Source organism: Mobula birostris, chromosome 24 (assembly GCF_030028105.1).
Source record: "Mobula birostris isolate sMobBir1 chromosome 24, sMobBir1.hap1, whole genome shotgun sequence".
NCBI classification, from domain to species: Eukaryota; Metazoa; Chordata; class Chondrichthyes; order Myliobatiformes; family Myliobatidae; genus Mobula; species Mobula birostris.
In genome coordinates, this window is record NC_092393.1 from 44,527,092 (window position 1) to 44,552,332 (window position 25,241).

At 42.3% G+C, this 25,241-nt stretch overlaps 1 protein-coding gene across 3 annotated transcripts in view; it reads left to right on the forward strand.

Annotated features, from left to right (window-relative positions):
- Positions 1-25,241, forward strand: part of LOC140187171 (zinc transporter ZIP11-like) — an 840,422-nt gene that overhangs the window by 72,170 nt on the left and 743,011 nt on the right. For all 3 annotated transcript variants that reach the window (XM_072242190.1, XM_072242191.1, XM_072242192.1), the window contains exon 3: positions 11,554-11,712. In XM_072242190.1, the coding sequence (XP_072098291.1) occupies positions 11,554-11,712 (159 nt within the window). The remainder of the gene's footprint in view (positions 1-11,553; positions 11,713-25,241) is intronic.

A 25,241-nucleotide genomic window follows, 5' to 3' on the forward strand; every position in this document is an offset into this window, starting at 1 on the left:
AACAGAATCTGTTTTAAACACAGGAGATTATGCAGATACTGGAAATCTGGAGAAACATGCACAAAATGCCGGGGGAACTCAGCAAGTCAGGCAGCTTCTACGGAGAGGAATAAGCAGTTGATGTTTCTAGCCGAGACCCTGCATCAGGACCCATTTCAGAATCTGTTTCTAATGCGTCCTGACCTGAGTATAATGCATTAGAGCAGGGGTTCCCAACCTGGGGTCCACAGATTCTTGCTTAAGAGTATTGGTCCATGGCATAATGAAATAGGTTGGGCACCCAGTATTAGAGTATGTATGCTAATATTTTTGTTATGAATATTCATGTGTGGTCAGGTGAGGGTTCAATTCTGCCCATAGTAGTGCACTTTGCTGTGCCAGAGTGACTCAAATTTCTACTTACGAATGAAAGTTTAAGTCACTGGAGTTCATGGAGCATGGTCAACAGACTTTTTCAGCATGAGCAATGCAATGAATGGAGTTTGGATTTCACTCATGATGGTTTGCAGCTCCACTTGTGTAACAAGTCAGGCTATAATTTGTGTTAGAATGTTTAAATTTATTGCAGTATTCCAGACTATTTCCAATCTGTTGTAGGCAAGGCTGGGAGAGGGTTGAAACTGTCCCAATGTGTAAACTTTATATGTTACATGCCAGTTATGGAGGAAGTGCAAAAATAGATTCACTGTGCTAATCCCTGGGACAAGAAGACTGTCAAACCACACAGCGAAGGAAATTAGATCCATTTTCTTTCGAGTTTTGTGGTTACTGATCTTACTGAAACATTCAAGATCCTTAGGAGGTAGGTCGGGTTGGTTTGTGAGATGCTTCCTCTGGTGGGAGCATCTTGTTCAAAGTTACAAGATTAGTGAGCAGCTACTGTACGTGGGCACCTCTTCCCTCAGAAGTGAATCTCTCAATTTATCTACCGTAGAGGGTTACAGATGATCACTCATTGTGGACATTTACAGAGGAAGTAGGTAAATCTCTGAAAGATCAAGTACGTGAAGACTGTGGGAAACTGGCACAGAAGAGAAGATGAGGCAGTGGCAGATCAGTCATGATCATAGCAAAGGCTGGTCAGCCTTGAGGACATACACTGAGTGGCCAGTTTATTTGGTACGGAAGTGAAACCCGGCGTGGTCTTCTGCTGCAGCAGCCTATCCACTCCAAGGTATTGTTCATTCAGAGACATTCTTCTGCACACCACTGTTGTAACAGGTGGTTATGCAAGTTACTGTTGCATTCCTGTCAGCTGGAACCAGTCTGACCTCTCTCATTACCAAAGTGATTTTGTCCACAGAACTGCTGCTCACTGGATGCTTTTCATCATCCTCTGTGAGCTCTAGCGACTGTTGTGCATGAAAATCCCACTTTCTGAGATACTCAAACCACCACATCTGGCACCAGCAATCATTCCATAGTCAAAGTCACATAGATCACATTTCTCCCCCATTCTGATGTTTGGTCTGAACAACAACTGACCCTCTTGATCATACCTACATGCTTTTATGCATTTAGTTGCTGTCGCATGATTGGCTGATTACATACGGTATTTGCATTGATGAGCAGGCGTACCTAATAAATTGGCAACACTGTATTCCATTGCTATTTTCATTTTGAAGCTTGATTTGTTCACCTGCTTTTTTTTTGCTCCCGGGCACATTGTAGAGTTCTTGTTTTTAGACAAGGTAATGAGTCGCATTAAATTGATTCTCCAGCCTTCTGCGCAAATTTAATAATGTTTAAGAACTAAAAGTGTTCACACATGAATAAAAATTAAATTTCCATATATATATAATTAAAAATAAAATTGCTTCAGCACAATCGCGAGGCTGGTAGGGATGATCGCCTGACTGTGGGTCTCATCTGCATTTCTGCATTCAAAAGCAATCCTTTTAGACTTCGCAGTTTCCTATAATTGAGAGTACAAGTAAGTAGTTTACAAATTTCCTGGTATAAGCAGTACTATATTTTTATTGAAAGATGTCTGCAGTCACTTTTGATTGAGGAGAATCACTTTTTTGGTGAGACAGAAGGCTGACCTTCATCAGTAGCATTGGCATCATTTTCCTGCATCTTAGAGTGTAACCAGTATCACACACAATACTGGTTCTAAACATCTAGTTGAGTTTGTTGGTCGTCTCGCTGAGATCCTGAGATTGCCGTTTTGGTGGGGTGGGGTGGGGGCGGGGGTTGGGTTGCAGGTTTTTGTGATTAAGATTTTACATCACACAAACACTGATAAAGAGGAGGTAGGAGAAAGGCTAACCACAGTGAAAGACAAATAAATTATTTGATCCTAGTTTGCTGAGGAGAATGAGGGAGGAAATTGCAGAGGCACTGACCATAAATTTCCAAAGACTATCTTCAGGATTGAACCTGTGGATTGGAAAATTTACAACATTACACACTTGTTTGAAACAGGGCACTGGAATTAACCCAGTAGTTACAGGCCAATCGGTGCAATCTCTCTGGTATGCAAAATTCTGATCAAGGTAATAATTATTAGTCAATTGGACGTATACGTATGCATTGTTCTAGGGAAGGCAGCATGGATTTGTGAAAACAAAACGTAACCAATTAACCTGATAGTCATTGTTATGAAATTATAGAGAATGGTGATGAAGAAAACGTGATTGATATAGTCTGTATCGATTTTCAAAGAGTATTAAATAGGCTTGTTATTAAAGATTGAAGGTATAACATAGAAAAGACTCCTGCAGCATGCATTAAAGAAAGCAGATATTTGTAGTGAAGGGTTGTTTAATGGACTGAAGGGAATTATATATGGTTGAATTCTTTCTTCTGCAGATTTTTCAATGTGTTCTTGGGTTTACAGGGCATAATTGCGAATTTGCAAACTTGGTGGTTCTTGAGCTGTTATATTTGGCAAATAGGTAGCAGGTAAAATTAGATCCTGGTAAGTGAAAGGTATTAAACTCTACTAGGAGGAATGAGAAGAGACAATATAAACTAAGAAGTTTACAAGTCCAGTAGATTTGGGGCTATATATAATCAGTTATTTGAGTGGCAGGATAAGTTGAGAAACAGTTTTAAAAAAAGGATGGGATCCCATGGTTTTTGGATAGGACTGCATGATGAACCTTATAAATCACTGGTTTAGCCACAATTGGAGTATTGTTTCCATTCTGGGTGCCACATTTTAGGAAGAATATGAATGCTTTAGAGACAGTGTGGGAGAAAATTACCTGAATAATTACAGGGGTGGGAGACTTCAGTTATGTGCATAGGCTGGAGAAGCTGGGGTTGTTCTTTTGTGTAGAGGAGATGGTGAGGGGGATCTGAAAGGCGCTTAAAATCAAAACGAGTATGGGTGGATGGAGCCCATTCTCATTGGTAGTAGGGTCAAGAATAAGAGGACAGAAATTGAAGACAGTATTAAAAGAAACAGAAGTGATGTGAGGAAAAATGTTACCACGAGGAATTCTGCAGATGCTGGAAATTCAAGCAATGCACATCAAAGTTGCTAGTGAACGCAGCAGGCCAGGCAGCATCTCTAGGAAGAGGTACAGTCAACGTTTCGGACCGAGACCCTTCGTCAGGACTAACTGAAGGAAGAGCTAGTAAGAGATTTGAAAGTGGGAGAGGGAGGGGAGATCCAAGATGATAGGAGAAGACAGGAGGGGGAGGGATGGAGCCAAGAGCTGGACAGGTGATTGGCAAAAGGGATGTGAGAGGATCATGGGACAGGAGGCCCAGGGAGAAAGAAAAGGGGGAGGGGGGAAAAAACCCAGAGGATGGGCAAGGGGTATAGTGAGAGGGACAGAGGGAGAAAAAGGAGAGAGAGAGAGAAAAAGAATGTGTGTGTATATAAATAAATAACGGATGGGGTACGAGGGGGAGGTGGGGCATTAGTGGAAGTTAGAGAAGTCAATGTTCATGCCATCAGGAAAAATGTTGTTTCACTGTGCGAGGTTGGAGAAGGCTGACTGAATGTTTTAAGGGGAGCTGGATAAGTACCCAAACAAAAAGAATTTGCAGGTCCGTGGGGAAAGGCTGAGGCATGATTAAAGTGAGTTTCTCTTGGGTAGAATTGGTACGAGTCAAGTAACTAAAATATTTTCCTTCGGTGCTGATTCTGTTATTCTGTGAGTTATCCATGTGGGAGCAACAACTTGAAATGATAATAAATAGACAATTTTGGTATGAAAGGGCATCACAGGAATGTTACCAAACAAACCCTGACTTTAGGCAATTAAAAAAAAATTGATAACCAATAGGTAGGCTTTAAAGAGTATCTTGAAAGAAATTTAAGAAACTTAGTAGAAAAAAATCCAAAGCTTTGAGTAAGTGGAGAACCTTAAAATAATTGAATTGAGGCAAAGAATTTAGTAACACAAGAGATTGTGCGTTTGCTGGAAATCCAGACCAACATATTCAGAATGCTGGAGGACATCCAGCATTTTATATGTGTTGCAAAAAGATTATGCCTTGCTTTAACAGCACAGCTGAACTCTGTCAGCCTTTTATTGAAAATATAGGCAGAGAGATTTTATTGGTATTGCCCCTGTGGGATGAAAAACAATTCTTGTAAAATTGTAATGACGAAGCAGGTCATATGAACACACAAGTCACAGTAATACACACAAAATGCTGCAGCAGCTCAGCAGCTCAGGCAGCATCTATGGAGAGGCTCTGTATTCCTCTCCTTAGATGCTGCCTGACCTGCTGAGTTCCTCCAGCATTTTGTGTGTGTGTGTGTGTGTGTTGCTTTGGATTTCCGGCATCTGCAGAATCTCTTGTGTTTTTAGTTACAGTAATGGTGCTGTTGAAATGTGTAACATTTCGGGTGGTGTGGTAGTGTGGCAGTTCGCGCAATGCTTTACGGCGTCAGTAATCCGGGTTCAACTCCTGCTGTCTGCAAGGAGTCCATTCTCCCCGTGACCACGTGAGTTTCCTCCGGGTACTCTTGCCTTTTCCCACGTCCTAAAGACAAACGGGTTAGCATTAGTAGGATTTGAGCATGCTACGTTGGGGCTGGAAGCATGGTGACACTTGTGGCTGCCCCCAACACATTATCATCACAAATGACACATTTCACTGTATGTCTTGGCCCAAAATGTCGACTGCACTCGTTTCCAAGATGCCGCCTGGCCTGCTGAGTTCCTCCAGTATTTTGTGTACGTTGCTCGGATTTCCAGTATCTGCAGATTTTCTCTTGTTTGTCACTGTATGTTTCGATGTATTATACACGTGACTGTACAGGTTTGATAAGGTAATCTCCTGCTCCTCCTCATACCTGAGACGACAGTGCATTATCTGTCACTTGTGTGAGCGTCTGGCCCTTTGAATGCAAGCTGCTAGTGGCCACAGAAAACAATGTCTGTGATCAGACCACAGCATTCCACTACTCCATCACAGATAATTTGGAAGTTTGGTTGATTGCCGAGCTTGGCAAAATGTCTGCAGACGTTTCGGCCCCAATTGAGAAGCCATCACCTGTGTACAGTTGAGGGCGTTGTCTCCTCAGAATGCTGGCTTACAGACTCCTCTGGGGTCAGAGTGGATATTGATCGGACCCTGTGACCTGCATGGCTGGTTCAAAACACTGTGAACATTCGGACCCCAGAGGAGTATATAAGCGAACATTCTCAGGAGACAACACCCTCAACTGCACACTGATGGTGGCTTCTCGATTGGAGCCGAGACCTCTGCAGACATTTTGCCAAGCTCGGCGATCAACCGAACTTCCAAATAGCCACTCCGAGCCACCAATATTCCACAATATTTCAAATTGTATATAATGGTCAATTGGCATTTGTTTGATGCAGAATATGTGGACCTCACTCCCTTCCTCAGCATCTGGTCGTGTTCCTGATGTACCACTCTGACTCCCATTGCTCTTTTTGGTTACTGGCTCATGTATCGAAGGTACAGCGGAGGGGAGCAACTCACTCGCAGAGGCAGTGCGATTGTGACTATGCTGCTGCCTCCTGTCATGAAGTATTTTGGATCAGAATATGGGGATGTTGGCTCTCCGTTGGTTTCAAAGTACATTTATTATCAAACATACATTCTATAACCTTGAGATTCATCTCCTTTCAGGCAGCCACAAAACAAAGAAATCCAAAAAAAACTCATTTAAAAAAAAGACCATCAAACACCCAATGTGCCGAGAGAAGAAAAACAAATCATGCAAGCAACTAGTGTTCTAAACTGAAGTCTACAAAGACTGTCTGGCCACAGATCTTTAGTTCAGCACAGAGCCAAATAAAGGTTGTGGAATAGCAAGCTGAAATGGCCTGTTCCTATCCTTGGGCTCGATGATGACAATAGGAACCTGTGTGGGAAAGCTTTTACAGTGGGAAAGCCTTTGCTCTGGGGCAGTTCTGCTCTCGACCTCAGAAGACCTGTTCCAGTGGTATGAGTGATTGTCACAACTGGAGACCTCCTTGGTGTTGTAGTGGATGGCCATGGCATCTTCTGTGCCTCACCATGCCCTTCGTGTACCACAGAGCTCTACAGAATCACCTTCCCGACTGTTGGATCTCACTGTTAATCTTATCCGCCCGGTCCACCAAAACTGACTTCTCATGCTAGGATAGGCGTATCCCTATCTCACCAGTGTTTGGGGCCAACCAGCTACTCTCACCTGGTTTGGCCCGGCTGTCGAAATGGTGCACCAGGGTGTGGCTGCTGTCAGAAGCAAACAGCTACTTGGAGTCGTAGGTGAGAGCTGAGTGTCCGGTGGGGACCAAAGGCAGACGAACTGACCTGAGGGAGACACAACAAGCCCTCTCACCAGAGGTACTACCCCTCCCTGGACACCCCATACACGCCTGTGTAACGATAATTAACTGTCACAGAGTCATAGAAATATACAGCACAGAAGTAGGTCCTTCACACCTAGTCTGTGCTGACCATCAGCCACCAATTTACACTAAGTAGTACATTAATTCATCCATCTTATTCTCCCTACATTGCTGTCATCTCTGACCAGATTCTACCACCCACCAGCACAATAGGAGCAAATTGCAATGGCAATTAGCCTAGAAACCACCAGCTCTTTGCGACGTGAGCAGAAACCCCATTACCAGAGGAAACCCATGCAGTTACAGGGAGAGGATGCAAACGCCACACAGATAGCACTAGTGGTCGACATTGAACCTGGGTCTCTGGCATTGTGAGGCAGCAGCTGTACTACAAAGATCATGGGCTTGCTTAACATGACTTTCATGACCATTGACCTTGGGTAAAAATAAAAGCCGATTTGGTATTCAAAATTATAATGGCTACTTCTTCTCCGTCTTGTTTACGACAGTTGGCACCCAAATAATGGTGCATTACCGCCACATTTATAATGGCTTGTTTATCTGCAATACTTACAAAATCTCAAGCAAACTTTGGCGTAACCAAATTTATTAAAAAAATCATTAGATGAACTAAACTTTGTGTCAACATGAATCAGAGTTTACAGGAGTACTTATTTGGAGAAACACAGTTCTTTGAATTATGTGGTATTGTTGCTACTTGCTGGTCCCATGATCCCTGCCTGAAGTTGCAAACTGTCCTTTCATATCTTATTTCTGACAAGTCCCTCCAGTGAGATAATTGTTTCAAATGTCATGTTTTTGATATAGTTCTCCCGAAAGTTTTATTTTCATTATTTTTATCAAAAGTTCTTGAATTTGTTCCAGGTGTTGTTGATCAGCACTTCAGTTTTTCAAGCAAACTTTGGAAGTGTAGAAATTTGTGACAATATTTGTATTTAGTCTTTTGTAAACATGATAAACCATTCTGCCATTTCTTGAGAGATGCTGTCCACACATTGCTTCTGCTCTGATTACATCTGAGGTGGCCCCTTTGGCTTCTCACTTCCCTCCCTGTGACTTGATTTGATTTTTGTTTTGGATGTGCCCTTATCGTTAAGTGAATAATATTGCCCTCCCCTTATCCTGCAGGTTTATAATTTCTTCAGGAAGTGGTGAACAGATGAGGAAAGAAGGCAAAGAACTATAATAGTGCCTTTTGCAGTCTCAAGTTGCTCCAAGCAAGTTTGAGAAGTGGCCCCACTATAATGCAGACATTTACAACCATCTCCCACGGACAGCTATTTAATCTACTCTCATGATAAGGAAAGAAACCGCTGACTGCTATCGATTTACCAGAAATATTACAGAAATATCTAATCATAGTTCAGCAATAACAATAACAATTTTTCAAAGAAATGGCAAGTACTTCCTGTACTCAATTGAAGCGAACTCAATTTTCACTTACTTTTTCTATTTCTTTTTCACACCGTGCATGCTTCTGGTGGCTGTGTCACCACCTCGTAGGAAGGCTCCAGTGCACAGGATCACAAGCGGCTGTGGGGGGGTGGGGGTATAGACTTAGTCAGCTCCATCATGGTGCAACTCTTCCCACCACTGGAGATATCAGAAAAAGAATCGGGTTTATTCTCATTGACGCGCAGTAGCTTGTGACATTTGTCATTTTGCGGGAGTAATGCAGAGCAAGACTTTAAAGTTACAATTAGTGAGGTGGTGTTCATGGACCATTCAGACATCTGGTGGCAGAGGGGGAGAAGCTGCTCCTAAAATGTTGACCGTGTGCCATCAGGCCTCTGTACCTCCTCCCTGATGGAAGGAATGAGGAGGGGGCATGTCCTGGGTGATGGGGATCCTTAATGATGGATGCTGACTTTTTGAGGCATCGTCTTTTGAAGACGTCCTCGATGATGGGGAGGCTAGTGCCCACGTTGGAGCTGGTTGAGTTTGCAACCCTCTGTAGCTTTTTCCAGTCCCCGTGCAGTGGGGCTTCCATATCAGACGGTGATGCAGCAAGTCAGAATGCTCTCCACGGTACATCGGCAGAAATTTGCACAGAGTCTTTTATGACATATAACCATATAACAATTACAGCACGGAAACAGGCCATCTCGGCCCTTCTAGTCCGTGCTGAACTCTTACTCTCACCTAGTCCCACTGACCTGCATAAATATGACATCTTTTTTCATATTTACATATTGAGATACAGCGCGCAACAGACTCTTCCAGCCCTTTGAGTCCTGCTGCCCAGCAACCCCCGGTTAACCCTAGCCTAATCACAGGTCCTTTCGTAATGACCAATTTATGTACCAACCGGTACACCTCTGGAGTGTGGGAGGAAACCCACGTGGTCACGGGGAGAGCGGGGAGATCTTAAAGAGCTGGTCCCTCAAGAAAGTAGTATCCGTCGTCAAGGACCCTCACCATCTCTTTGATCTTGTGTCTGTAGGTGTCTTATTTGTTACTAATGGCTCTAGGTGCTGGTGATAAGGCCAGTATGGACTGCACATCCCAAATTCTACTTGCCTTCCTCAACCAAGGCACAAGAGATGCTGGAACATGCACAAAGTGCTGGAGGAACTCAAACAAGTCAGACAGTGTCTGTGGAGGGGATCCCTCTCAGATGCTGCCTAACTTGCTGAGTTTCTCCGATAATTTTTTGGTGTTTTTTTGCCTTCCTACACCACAGCATCTTATGTATTTAATTTTGTTTTACAGTGATACTGATTAAAGGGGTGCATGATTTTCAGGTACCAAAATGAAGATATGGCAATATATTTTTAACTATTTGAAAATACTCTTACGAAATACCTTCAGATACTTAACAGTAGTAAATGCTCTGCATAAATGCAAGTTGGTACAAATTGCAAGTTAATTTTTTAGAACAAAGCAGAAACACTGTGCTGTAAATTGCTTTGAAGGTTCTGTATTGTGTAAAGTGTACTGGTGTCATCTAACATTATTATGAAAGCAAAATGCTAATCATTTTTGAGGTCAAATGATCTTAAATGTTAAAAAACCAGTGGGGTAGTGTGTTAGCATAAAGGCTGATTTATACTTCTGTGTAGTAGCCTACACCGTAGCCTACGCTGTTGTGAGCATTTATAGTTGTGCGTTGGTGTGTCTGTGTCACTCTGCAATTCACCTCCAAGATGCTAACTGGCATTTCTATGCCACTATGTTGAGTTTCTTCATGTTGAAGCTGAACACGAAGAAACTCAAACATCAAACAATGGCGACTGAAACTGAAGGAGAGTGAATTTTCTGTGCTTGTCCGGCCACTGAGGGACATGGACGAGGAAATGCATTTCAAATATTTTCGGACATTGGCAGGTCGATTTGACGATTTGGTTGATCGTCGCCATTGATTTCGCATTAGTGTATGCATAGTGTACTCAGAGACTGGCAATCACCATTCGAGTTTTAGCTTCAGGTGGAAGTCAACAGGCTGTAGCAGCTGGCTACAAACTGGCGTCAAGCACAGGGTCCTCCATGATTTCAGGAGGTCTGTAAAGCTTTATGGAAAGCATTGCAGCCAGAGTTCCTTCCCTGCCCTTCAGTCGCCCAGTGGGAAGCTATTGCAGTGTAGGAGGAAATGCGATGCTACCAAGCAGACCAATCACAGTTGTTGCGGTCTGCGTTGCCACGACGCGTAGTTACATTTTTGGGGAGGTGTGCGTCAGGCTACGGCATAGGGTACGCGGCTAAGCCGTACCTATGGCATAGATTTGATGCAGAAGAATAAATTGGTCTTAATGCTACTACAATACTAATGACCCAGGTTCAATTCTGTTGTTATCTGCAAGCAGTTTGTATATTTTCTCTGTGACCCCGTGCGTTTCCTCTGGGTGTTCTGGTTTCCTCCCACAGGCCATAGAAATATGGGTTGATAGGTTAATTAGTATAATTGGATGGTGTGGGATCATTGGGCTGGGAGGGGCTGTATCTCTAAATAATTAGTATTTGTCATTGTTGGTTATTTGCAAATATGTTGCTTAAATAGATACTGTTGAAGTAGCATCATCTTTTCATAAAAGAAGACAGCTTGAAATAGGGTTTCATAAGGTTTTGAATAATTGTTTGCTGGTGTTAAAGTTTATAATTTAGTTACGTGGAAATGTCTGCGTTGTAAACCACATTCTTTTTCAATGTAATCCGTCATTAATTGACATCATATTCTATGGTCAATCATTGAATTAGTCGAGAATAATATTCATTCATGCATTTATTCCCTTTTGCTGATGAGCTCCCTGAAGAAGACAGTTTAGCCATCACAAGTGAACTGCCTTTGCCATTAAGGCAAAATGTAGGTCCTTTTCTACCTTCAGAAAGCAGAAACATGCAATTAGGCCTGGCAGTTAGCTGCACAGCAACAGACATTTGTTTGAGGCCTATGGCATTTTCAATAAACTGTTTCTGATCGGTTATTGACCTGAAATGTTAAATCTTTCCTCTCGCAGAGCAACCTGACTTCCTGAACACTACCAGCATTTTCTGATTTTATTAATGTGATTCGGTCTGTCACCTCTTCATTATTAGTTTGCTTCCCACTTCAGGGTCTCGATGAAAAACAGGTGACATTGTGTTTGGATAAGCTTCTAAAGTGAGAACTTAAGATGATCTTGTCAACTAGTTAGACGGGAACACGATCTCCGATCTCTGACTTTTTTCCCTCACATGTAATTCATATTGTTCAGATCCTTAAAGGTTTTTGCCTAGCACAGTAACTACAGCTGATGCTCATTTTATTTCTGTACCGTAGGTTATGCTGGCCGCTTCGTACTGGTCACTGCTGGCCCCAGCTATTGAGATGGCAGAATCATCAGGGAGCTACGGAGCATTCGCCTTCTTCCCTGTAGGGGTGGGCTTCACACTTGGAGCAACCTTTGTCTACTTGGCTGATGTTTTGCTGCCCTCACTGGTGAGTGTGCATACATCTAATCCACTTTGAAATCACATCTTTCCCTGGTGTGCAGACATTGCTTTGTGGGCAGAAAGAGCAATTTGGCGTTTCCCGCAGGGAAATAGAAGATGAAAAATGTGGGAAAGTTTAATAAAAAATAATTGAAGAGGTCTGAAAGCATTGAGTAATTTTAGCTGAAGACAATTTTGTGATATTCACACAAATTACACCAAAGATCAGTACCAACAGAGCTAGTCATAAAAAAATTTAAAATGTTACTGTGAAATACAGTTTTTCTGACTGAATGATTGTATATTTTCACTTAACTGATTACTTTCCCTGCAGACGGAGTGAGTTGCAGTACGAAATCGCCAAAGGCAATTAACTGCCTAGGTATCCTCACTTAGAGGTCTCTAGAGACGTACAATATTTTGTCACAAAGCAAGATGTTCTTTTGGTATAGGTAGGAGTTAGCAGGTGAAGGATGGATATTGTCGACCTCTTTACCTCCATAATGGATGAATACTAAGCATAACGAAGTGGATGCAGTGATAGAAGATAGTGCAGTAGAACTGAAGCATGTCGGATGTAGATGGCTTGTAGTGGATGGTGTGGTTTTAGGTTGAGCATGATATCATTTAACCTTGCCTCTACCCTGCATACTCTCCATGTCTGTGCATGCAAGGTCAGTATAAGGTATGACATGATGGTGTTTCCACTGACCATCTTATCCAAACTTTCTGATACAATGTGCCTTCATTATTGCTTAACTGTAAAGTGCCGAGATCTATAGAATTAGTTCTTCAACGGAAAAGGTCCTTCACCATTATGCCCTTTGTTTTTCTTGTCTATTTTAAACTCATTGGTGTATTAAGGAGTGAATTTTATCTGCGGTCCATTGAGTGGAGGCAGTCACTGGTGATCTGATGGCTGCTTTCATTTTGATTTCATTCCGATGGAACCAAGTGGAGAGGAGTGGGCAGTTTGATCAGAGACAGCGGATTTTGAAAGTTGAACCAATGATATCACTTCAAAGTAGTAGGAGTTTAAGCTTTTTGCATCAATTTAAAAACAGCTGAAAATGACACGTATAAGCCAAGGTCGGAGGAGATGTACACAAAATCTATGCATGGATTTTAATGATAATCAAAGGTGATCAGTGAGTAATCTGATTAGTTGAATTGCATGATAAAAATGCATGGAAATGATTACTAGGCAAGGGTGGAAACTAAACGCAAAGTGAAATTCAGTTTGCTTCAGAGATTAGTCTTAGATAAGACATCCACTCCAGATCCAAGAATGTGTCCTTCTAGTGAGGAAACAACCCCTGACTCGGCTCCATCTCACCCTCGCTGCTGAAGCCTGCAGACTCTAGACTTGAATTTCCCATTAAAGAAACCATGCTGACGACAGTCTATTTTATCATGTGCCTCCAAGTATGCCAAAACTTCAGATTTAATAATGCACTGTAACTTTACCAGTCCTTGAAATCAGGCTAATTGGCCTATTAATTTCTTTTCATAGAGACTAGATGGTGAGTGGCTACTGAGACAAGAATGTCCATCCATCAGTAGGAGATGGAGCTTTTAATGAGCCAAGTCTATTTACTCAACAAGCTGCAGCAAATTTAGCAGTGTATCAGAACAAGCTGTTTGGGGAATGTAATCAATATGTTATAAATATGCAGTTCCAATTAGAACAAATTCTCCCACTAAAAGCATGATTATTTCTCCAGCAAGATGCTGTGTAGAGGAGATTAGAGATGGTGGCTGTGATATATATTCCAGCTGCAAAAGCAAGGAAGACTGCAGATGTATTTAGTGAGGACATTCTGGCTGGGAATGTTGATATTGTAGGCTTCTTGTGCTCTTGTCTTAGATTGTGATTCTAGACTCAGGCTGTATTCAGATCACAGCTACCCAGTTGATGGAAAATGAAGCTGCTTCATTTCAGTCGTCGTGTTCGTCCAAAACAGATCAACCTTAAAGAAGAATAGAATATTATCAATACACAAACAGGAATTAAAAATCACCAAACTATTTGAAAGATGTGTCCCTTTTTGAGATAATAATTATTAAATGTTGCCTATTTAATAATTGGATTTTGTTTTAGTGTATTGCAATTTATTCAGCGGAGAGCAGCCAATTTACTTCAAAGGAATTCAGCAAGAGGTTTGGTGTCTTTTGGAGTGTACTGTTTCTCTTGTTTTTTTATATAAAGTTGACAGTTACAAGGACTAAATGGCAGTTTGCTTCTAGATATGAGTTAATTATTCAGTCCAATAATCAGTGCTTCTTGGATTATTTTTTGAATTAAGAAATGAAAAATTTGAATTCAGTAATAAAAATTGTGACCCCAGGTTAGCTCTGTCGATATTACTGATCAAGAGTCTTCCCATTGCTCTGCATTGTTTGTTCAGTTTGTGTGAGTTATAACTTACAAAAGGTTTACAGTAGTAGAGATGTGTTTTTCTTTCTGGGGAGCTCAGGACCATGGGCCATATAAACAAGTTTGTCATTAATAAATCCAGTGTAAAAATTCAGCGGTAGCTGGTTTACTCAGGGAACTTGACAATAGGGAACATGCTATCACTTGCAATGGTTTAGTCAAGAATGGTGATTGGGATTGGTGATGTCTGTGTTGTGGAAGCCATTTGCATTAAACCAGATGCTACAGTTTGAATTAAACAAAGAATTATTTTAAAGTATTGAGTTAACCAGAGTGGTTATTTTTTTGGGGGGGTGGGGGGGTTGGCAGGTTTTGCTTCTGCATCAGGGGTTTCCAACCTTTTTCATGCCATGGACCCATACCATTAACCGAGAGGTCAGTTTGCCCCAGTTTTGGAGCCCTTGTTCTAGATATTTTGATGGGAATGGCAGGTATAATGCGCATCTTAAGTAGGCGGAAGGGAGACAAGTGTGCTTCTACTTTCAACAAGCAATTTGCTGTATGAACTCAGTCGCATCTGTGCGGGAAAGGGAATTGTCGATGTCTTGGGTTGAAACTGTGCACGGCCAGTATAAAGAGAGGGGGAGTCGTGAGATGACAACCAGACTTGATTGGAGAAGATCAAATCACAAACAAGAGAAAATCTGCAAATTTTGGAAATCTGAGCAACACACACAAAATGCTGGAGGAATTCAGCAGGCCAGGCAGCGTCAATGGGAAAAGTACAGTCGACGTTTCGGGCCGAAACCCTTTGGCAGGACTGTACTCAATATATTATGAAGTATGCAGTTCCAATTGGAGCAAATTCTTCCACTAAAAGCATGATTGTTTCTCCAGCAAGATGCCGTGTAGAAGAGATTAGAGGTGGTTGCTGTGATATCAATTCCAGCTACAACAGATGGGAAATAGAGAAAGGGGGGGGAGCATCGATTGCTCAAACTTCCAGTAATGCCTCCCCCCTTCATCATTTCCCATCCCCTTGTCCCTCTCTCATCTTATCTGATTCCTAAGCTCTGGAACCTGGGCCTTAGCACTCAGATCTGCAGCTGGATCTTCAACTTCCTCACAGACAGGACCCAGGCTATAGAAATAGGGGACAAGCTCTCCTCTACAATCACTCTGAGCACTGGTGCCCCACAAAGCTGTGTATTCAGCCCCCTGCTGTACTCACTGTACACCCATGATTGTGTAGCCAAGTTTCCATCAAACTCAATATATAAGTTTGCTGATGACACCACAATTGTAGGCCGTATCTCGGGTAGTGATGAGTTTGAGTACAGAGAGGAAATTAAGAACCTGGTGGCATGGTGCGAAGACAATAACCTATCCCTCAACGTCAGCAAGATGAAGGAGTAGTGGACCGCATGACCCCATTTACATCGGTGGTGCGCAAGTGGAACAGGTCAAAAGCTTTAAGTTCCTCAGGGTCAATATCACAAATGACCTGACGTGGTCCAACCAAGCAGAGTCCACTGCCAAGAAGGTCCACCAGCGCCTTTACTTCCTGAGAAAGCTAAAGAAATTTGGCCTGTCCCCTAAAACCCTCACTAATTTTTATAGATGCACCGTAGAAAGCATTCTTCTAGGGTGCATCACAACCTGGTATGGAAGTTGTCCTGTCCAAGACCGGAAGAAGCTGCAGAAGATCGTGAACACGGCCCAGCACATCACACAAACCAATCTTCTGTCCTTGGACTCACTTTACACCGCACGCTGTTGGAGCAGTGCTGCCAGGATAATCAAGGACACGACCCGCCCAGCCAACACACTTTTCGTCCCTCTTCCCTTTGGGAGAAGGTTCAGGAGCTTGAAGACTCATATGGCCAGATTTGGGAACAACTTCGTTCCAATTGTGATAAGACTGCTGAACGGATCCTGACCTGGATCTGGGCTGTACTCTCCAAATATTTGGACCTGCCTCTCGTTATTTTTGCACTACCTTACTTTTCCTTTTCTATTTTCTATTTATGATTTATAATTTAAATTTTTTAATATTTACTATCCATTTGTACTCCAGGGAGCGCGAAGTGCAGCATCAAATATTGCTGTGATGATTGTATGCTCTAGTATCAATTGTTTAGTGACAATAAAGTATAAAGTATCTCCTTGCCCGCCCATCACCTCCCTCTGGTTTCTTTCCCCTCCCCCTTTTTCTTTCTTCCATGGCCTTCTGTCTCTTTCACCAATTAACTTCCTAGCTCTTTGCTTTATCCCACCCCCTCCTAGTTTCACCTATTGCCTGACGTTTCCCTCTCCCCTCCCTCCACCTTTCAAATCTACTCCTCAGCCTTTTTTTTCTCCAATCCTGCCGAAAGTTTTCAGCCCAAAACATCAAATGTACTCTTTTCCATAGATGCTGCCTGCCCTGCTGAGTTCCTCCAGGATTTTGTGTGTGTTGATTGGTGGAGTGAAGGCTAACAGTCAAATTGAATCAGGTGTATTTTTGACCAAGGTGGATGACTTCATGTTTTTCCAATATGTATTCCTTCATTTGTGACATACACCCATATGCCCTGAATACAACAATATTCTAACTATTTCTGATAAGTTTTCAGCACATCAAAGGAGACCATTCAGCCTACTGTGTTTATACCAGCTCTTAGACCATTCCCTTGTGACTCATTTCCACCTTTATCTACTCATAACTTTTTCTCTCTCACATGCCCATCAACTCCCCTCTTGAACTGTCTCTGCATCTTCCTCACTAACCATGATCAAGAACAGTTATATTTCACAGTCCCACTGAACAAATTGTTAACATGTGTGGTGAACTGTTGATATTTAAACGGTGTTCCCACGGCACCTTATCTTGGTCACTTTGCGACCACACCTGCACAAAGATTATTCAGTTGTAATTAGCCATTGTTTGTGTATGTCATGGATTCAATTACCTTGTTAAGAATCTTGTGTGCACTAAGAACTGAATCTATGCTAACATAGATTCAGTCTTGTGAGTCGGCTGGGGTGATATACTGCATCCAGTGCTTCCGCTGTGGCCTTCTATATATTAGCGAGACCCAACACAGACTGGGAGACTGTTTCGTTGAACACCTTCACTTTGTCTGCCAGAGAAAGCAGGATCTCCCAGTGGCCACACATTTTAATTCCATGTCCCATTCCCATTCTGATACGCCTATCCACGGCCTCTTCTACGGTCAAGGTGAAGCCACACTCAGGTTGGAGGAACAACACCTTATATCCCGTCTGGGTAGCCTCCAACCTGATGGCATGAACATTGACTCCTCTAACTTCAGCAAATACCCCTCGTCCCCTTCTTACCCAATCCCATATTTATTTATTTATTTTCCCCTCTCTTTTTTCTCCCTCTGTCCCTCTCACTATAACTCCTTGCCTGCTCTTCACCTTCCTCTGGGCTCCCCTCCCCCTTTCTTTCTCCCTAGGCTTCCCGTCCCATGATCCTCTCCCTTCTCCAGCCAATCAACTTTCCAGCTCTTGGCTCCATCCCCCCCCCCCCCCCGTCTTCTCCTATCATTTCGGATCTCTCCCTCCCCCTCCCACTTTCAAATCTCTTACTAGCTCTTCTTTCAGTTAGTCCTGACAAAGGGTCTCGGCCCGAAACGTCGACTGTACCTCTTCTAATAGATGCTGCCTGGCCTGCTGCGTTCACCAGCATTTTGTGTGTCTTGCTTGAATTTCCAGCATCTGCAGATTTTCTCGTGTTTGCTATGATAACATTGACCTTCCAAGCATTAATCCCACTTGAAGGTGTGCACTTTTGTTTGGACACACTATCCCTACCTGGCAGTTTGGTCACCATTACCTTGCCCTTCATGCTATAAGCTTTGTCTCCCCCGACCGCAGCCTATCCCTTGAAGTTAATTTTAAAGCCTTATCTTCTGCTCCAGCTGTTCAGCTTGCTTAGGCATTGGCCCTGGCCTAATGTGAATGAAGCCCAGTTCACTGAAACAACTCCCTCTTTCCCTTGGACTGGTGCTAAATCCACATGAATTGAAATCCATTTCTCCCACATCAAACTTTGAACCGTGTATTCAACCTCTTGGTGTAATTGATTGCATGTAGTTCAGGTAATAATCTGGAGATTCTTAACTTTGTGGCTTTGCTTTACATTTGGCACCCTGGCTGAGAATACTCTTCAGCAGAACCTCATCCTTAGTCAGTTTTCACAGGGGCATGGCAGCTGAGCTGTTTTCTAGCCATTCTCTGTTCCACAAGTTGTATTTGAGCAATCGTAAGGGAATTGATCTTGGGTTTGATTGCATCCTGCAGAACATGAGTTTGGGTTCCCAATATTTATTCCATTTTCAGAGATGTGTTAGTTTGGCATCATTTGCTTCATCAAATTTATTCAGAAAGACCTAACCTGTAAAAATGAAGAAAGTTTTCAATTGAATCAACATTTCATACAAACTCTTCTCCCTCCTGCCATCTGGGAAAAGGTACAGAAGCATTCAGGCTCTATGACCAGACTGTGCAACAGTTTCTTCCCCCAAGCCATCAAGTTTAATACCCAGAGTCTAGACTGACATCTACATCATTTATTATTATATTGTAATTTGTCCTCTACTGTGCCTATTGTCTCATTTATTATTTATTGTACTGCCCTGTACTGTTTTGTGCACTTTATGTAGTCCTGTAAACGTCTGTAGTCTAGTGTAGTTTTTATGTTGTCTTACGTAGTCTAGTGTAGCCTTGTGTTGTCTCACTTAGTCTAGTGTAGTTTTGTGTTGTTTCATGTAGCACCATGGTCCTGGAGGAATGTTGTTTCGTTTTTACTGTGTAGTGTACCAGCAGTTTATGGTCGAAATGACAATAAAAATGACTTGACTTGATTTTTGCCTGAATTGGTGTTTCTCAGCCAAGAAGGTTTGAGGGTTCTCCAAATATTGATAGGCCCTGCCGTTCTAATAATCCAGCATTCCTTACGTGTGAGAAGGCGTAGGTTCTGTTAGGATGGGGCTGGGTCCACAGAATGCCAGTGAGCAAAATAGTAACCGACTGTGTCATTACGTCACGGAGTTGAATCAGAATCAGAGTCAGGTTTAATATCGTAAACACGAAGAATTCTGCAGATGCCGGAAAATTCAAGCAACACACATCGAAGTTGCTGGTGAACGCAGCAGGCCAGGCAGCATCTCTAGGAAGAGGTACAGTCGACTGTACCTCTCCCTAGAGATGCTGCCTGGCCTGCTGCATTCACCAGCAACTTTGATGTGTGTCCCAGGTTTAATATCGCTGACATATGTTGTGAAATTTGTTGGCTTTGTGGCAGCACCACAATGTGTATATCCCAAGAAGTGTGATCCTGAGTCTTGGAAGGGAGCAGGTGTACCGGCAGAGGAGCAAGATCTTTGGATGGTGGAGTGGGGGGATAAAAGGATGGAGGAAAGCTGCAAATAAAGAAGAAAAAGATATTCTTGAATTTGGACATGGAATTTTGGACACTGTTTGAAGGGATAGTCACTAAAAATCTTTTGACACCCCAGATTTAGTTAGAAATCATACTTCCCATGAAACATTTGCTGGTTCTTTGAATTCCTTGAAAAATAAAATGGAAATGGCAGACTTACAGTATAATGTTTAGTTTCATGTCACTGTATTACAGGGTTAATTATTTTAATTGTTAATTAACATGATCATGGGCTGTCAGCTTAGTCTGCAGATAAACACTCAAGGTTTAATTGTATGATAAGTGGTGTAAAATTTGATGCAACTGAAGTTCTGAAGATTTTAGTGCTTGTAAAGTGGATGAACAATCTCTGTGCTTTTCTTTGTATGTATTTGTTAGTTTATCTAGATGCTGTTCATTGGCTGGGGTTTGTGTATAATTTAGCAGTTGTACTGACTTGTGAGTGAGTGAGTGCTTCTTCCAGTTCCCTTTGGATGATTTGCATTGGTGGCCCTGTTTTAAATGGTAATTATCTTATCTGGTGAGTAGCAGGAATTTTTACATTGAAATGATGAATGATGATATCCAGGCAATGTAAATAGGAGCAGCAAGCAGAGGGAGAGGAACAGCCTCTTTGATTTATCAGCCATGATAAACATAAAAGGGAAAAGATCAGTGTATGGAATTCTGAGTCTGAGAATATTGAAAAGCAGAGAACATTTAATTCTGGCTGTTGACCAGCAAGATCCCTGATTCATAATCTGCATATGATTGAATTATTTTAATAAATGAATCATCTATGACCTTTGAAAACTACCGTGCATGAAGTAAAATCGTTCTGTGCATAAAACCACCAGCGCAGTGCTGAGACTGCTTTCTGTGTTAACATTTCATCACTAATTGCTAAAAAGTAGTGATTTCCTACTAGCTGTAAACTGGATTCTAAAATTTGATGTATTTACATGCAGGAAAATATCCAAATGAAGTACTTAGATTTTTTGCAATTGCAATTTTTTGATGTATTATTCTGGATATTTTTGTAATGCTAAAGCATTTTTAGTATTGTATCATTAGAAGATTAAGTTCTCTTGCTATTATTTGAAAAAATTAAGAGTTATTCTTGTTTCCTGCCACTGCTTGTGATGCCTGTGTAAAGCACAATGCCATATACATTCAGTGGCTACTTTATTAGGTACCTCTTGCACCTAATAAAGCAGCCACTGACTGTACATTTATGGTCTTCTGCTGCTATAGCCCGTCCATCTCAAGGTTTGACGTCGTGTGCTTTCAACAATGTTCTTCTGCACATGACTGTTGTAACAAGTGGTTTTTTGAGTTACTGTCGCCTTCCTGTGAGCTTGAACTAGCCTGGCTATTCATTTCTAACCTCTCCCATTAACAAGGCATTTTTGCCCACAGAATTGCCACCCACAGGAACTTTCCCAGCAGCGATGGGCAACCTAGAGTCCACTGACCTAGCGATTAATGGGTAGGGTCCATGACATAAAAAACGTTGGGAAAGCCTGACTCTAGACACGTTGGTGTGTGAAAATCCCAGGAAATAAGCAGTTTTTGAGGTACTCAAACCACCCCGTCTGGCACCCCCAGCAATAATTTTACAGTCAAATAAATCACATTTCTTCCCCATTCTGACATTTGGTCTGAGCAATGACTGAACCTCTTGACCATGTCTACATGCTTTTATTAATTGAGTTGCTGCTGATTAGATACAGTATTTGTATTAATAAGCAGGTGTACAGGTGTTCGTAATGAAGTGGCCACTGAGTGTTCTGGATGTCATGTGCATCTATATTAAACTAAGTGTTCATTTAAGCTTATTATGTACTTTATCTTACTCATATCTGCTATACAAGTATATGTTCAGTATTACATGTTTGCAATGAGGTCCTCTGAATTGTTCCTAAACTGTGAGAGAAACTCCTTTCAGTGTCAGCTATTGAGCCACCACTCAATTTGTTCTCTGTTATTTTTCTGCAAAATCGGATTTGAACCTGTGGACAAGAAGGTCACATACCTCAATACGTGGGCTCCAGGTTCATTTCTCTTGTGTCCAGAAGCTATGGAATACAGTTTTATCTCCTGAACAAATACTGGACTAAATCCAGATTGGGAGCAGTTTGAGAACTTGGCTTAGTGCTGGTGCTACAAGTACATGGCTGCACATTATTCTTACTACGTTATTTTTATATAACTGAAATATTTCTTTCCCCCCGGCAGTTAATCTGATTTTTACTTATTGACATACAGTGATGAATAGGCCCTTCTGGCCCTTTGATCTGCACCACCCAGCCATCCCCCGTTGTAATCCTAGCTTTACCACAGGACAATTTACAATGACCAATAGGCCTACCAACTGGCACATCTTTGGACTGTGGGAGGAAACTGGGGCACCCAGAGAAAACCCACACGGTCATGGGCATGACGTACAAACTCCTTACAGGCAGTGGTGGGAATTGAACCTGGGTCTCTGGTGCAGTAAATTTTTTTTAGCTAACCACTACATGACTGTGCCACCCTATGTTCTCCAATTAGCCCCCCACCCCTTCCATCTATTACCCCCGTCACTGTACTGCACAGTAAACCCCTTAAACCACTTCTGATATTGCTGTTTACATTGGAAGTACATGCTGATATTGATGCACATTTTATTCCATATTTGTTCTTTAGCCTCTACCGTTCCTTATAATTGAGGAAAGTAGTTGCTTTTGTTGCCGCCTGACCAACACACCACTGCAAATTCCTAATACAAATAAATGAATAAGGTGAATAAAGTTGATACTTGATGTGTATGTGTCTTCTTGTGCTTTTGTGAGGTTGTGTGTGTGTGTGTGTGTGTGTGTGTGTGTGTGTGCGCGTGTGTGTGTGTGTGCGTGCGCGCGCGCCCAATTGTACAGGTGGAGTTGTACAACAGCTTTTACAAGGGCAGTTGTACGTGCACTTGTGTAAGGACTGGTCATTGACTTCAGGGTGGGGGTGGTGCACGTGCCCCTGTTTACATCAACCCTGCTGAGGTCAAGAGGTTCAAGTTTCTAGGAGGGAACACCACCATAGCATTCAGTGTCCTGAAGAAGGGTCTCGGCCCAAAACGTCGACTGTTTTCTCATTTCTATGGATGATGCCTGACCTGCTGAGTTCCTCCAGCATTTTGTGTGTGTTAATCACCATAGCCAGTCCTGCTCCAACCATGTCGATGCCATGGCCAAGATAGCTCATCAAAGCCTCCAATTCCTCAGAAGGCTGAAGAATCATGTCCTCTTTGACCCTCAACATGGCAAGTATCCTATCTGAATGCATCAGGGCTTGATATGGTAACTGCTTTGCCCATGGCCGTAAGAAACTGCAGAGAGCTTTGGACACCGCTCGGCACATCATGGAGCCAGCCTCCCCTCCACGGTCTCTTCACACTTCTCGCTGCCGCAGTAAAGTAATCCTGGACATATTGTCTCCTCTTCAAAAGATACAAAGGCCCGAAAGTATATACTGTCCCACCAGGCTCAAGGACAGGTTGCATGCAGTCTGTTATGAACCATTGAATGATTATCAGACAGTACAGCACAGGCTTGTTGGCCCACGACATTGTGCCAACCTAACCAACTCCAAGATCAATCTAACCCTTCCCTCCTATATACTGTCGCTCTTCAATTTTCTGCCATCCATGTGCCTATCTAAGAGTTTCTTAATGTCTCTAATGTATAGGTCTCTACCACCACCCCTGGCAGGGTGTTCCATGCACCTACCACTGTCTGTGTAAATAAATTTATCTCCGATATGAATTCCGCACACCCCCGCCCCCCCATACTTTACAGCAGTCACCTTAAAATTATGCATGAAGTTGAGCACGTTACTATAAGTTGGACTCTGTGGATGTTTCACAGTGTGTGATATATTTTATATTATACCTGAATGGTCAACATTTGCAATGCAATAAGTAACATTAAATGAAAATTAATTTGTATTGAGGCTGTATTTCTATTTAAGTTTTTTGAAATACCACAGCCCAGAATTTGTTATAAAATAATTGGTTGCTGGGCTAGCTATTATCTGTATTTACAAAGACAGGTTATGTGACAAAATGACACACGTAAATTGCAAATTGCTCAATAATTTGTGCCAGCCAGTTGATGGCCTCAACTGACGGCTCCTTATGTGTCTCGGAAGTTGCTGGCTTATCAAGGTAATTGCAATTTAACCTCGCTCCACAACACAGAGGCTGCTGTTTGACAGGGCCAGGACTCTTAATGAGATGACGTGTGGTCTTGAGTTAAGTCGATAAGACGTACGAGCAGAATTAGGCCATTCAGTCCATCGAGTCTGCTCTGCCATTCCATCATGGCTGATCCCGGATCCCACTCAACCCCATACACCTGCCTTCTCGCCATATCCTTTGATGCCCTGAATGATCAGGAAACAATCAACTTCTGCCTTAAATATACATATGGACTTGGCCTCCACCGTAGTCTGTAGAATCTGACTTCCACAGATTTTCTACTCTCTGGCTAAAAAATTCCTCGTTATCTCTGTTCTAAAGGGTTGCCCCTCAATTTTGAAGCTGTTCGCCCTAGTTTTGGATACCTCCACCACAGGAAACATCCTCTCCACATCCACCCTATCTAGTCCTTCAGACCAAGAAGAATAATTAAATAAGAGTCTTACCTGGTGCAGGGGCTGGTCTGAAATATCCACATGTCTCTTTTGTTTCCACCAACACTGCCTGACCTGCTGAGTTCTTCCAGCAATTTAATTTTTGCTCCAGATTCCAGCTCCTGTAGCCTCTTGTACCTTCAAGAAACACACACAAAATGCTGGAGGAACTCAGAAGGCCAGGCAGCATCTGTGGAAAAGAGTACAGTTGATTTTTCAGGCCAGATCCTTCACCAGTCCAAATGAAGGGTGTCGGCCTGAAACACCAACTGTACTGTTTTCCATAAATGCTGCCTGGCCTGCTGAGTTCCTCCATCATTTTGTGTGTGTTGGTCGGATTTCCAGCACCTGCAGATTTTTCTCTTGTTTGTGATTGTACCTTCAAGAGTCTTATTTGTTTGGGCAGTAAATTGCCGAGTTAACATGCACGGCCGTGCTCTGCACACTTACTCTCCCTTACTTGCATCCTCCTCTTCTCTCCCTTGTAGACTTCTCTCCCTCCCCCTTTCTTTCTTTATCAACAAAGTATTTTTTCAGTTTTTATAAAGAATTGTATTTTCTGCATTTCTTTCCTTCCTTTTCCCCACTGCCTCCTCCAAATATCTATCATTGTGAGTGAACACTGCATAAAGTTGTGTAGGTAGAACGCTTGAAATCGAATAGTTGATAGCTTCTTGCAATCTGAGCGGGAAAATGAAAATGAAAGAGCTTTGTTCTTTTTCGACAGTATAAAAGTGAATCGCAATACTCCCAAGGATTCTGATATATCAGATAAATAGGTTATTATATTTTACAGGTTAAAGGCATTGAATGATCTTAATGCAGAAGATGACACAGGACAATTGAAAAAAATTCCATCTTGATGTTGTGGTTTAGATCAAGACATAAAAATTTGGAAGAATGCCATATATGTGCACTTCTTCAATAAAACAACTTGTGTATCACTGGCTGTGTGGGAGTACAGCACATACATAGCACTAAGGATACCACAACGTGCCGGATTGAGGGATGAGAATAATGTGGGTGGAAAAGCAGCAGCAAAAGCTGTTTTTGTTTCATCTGTACAAAT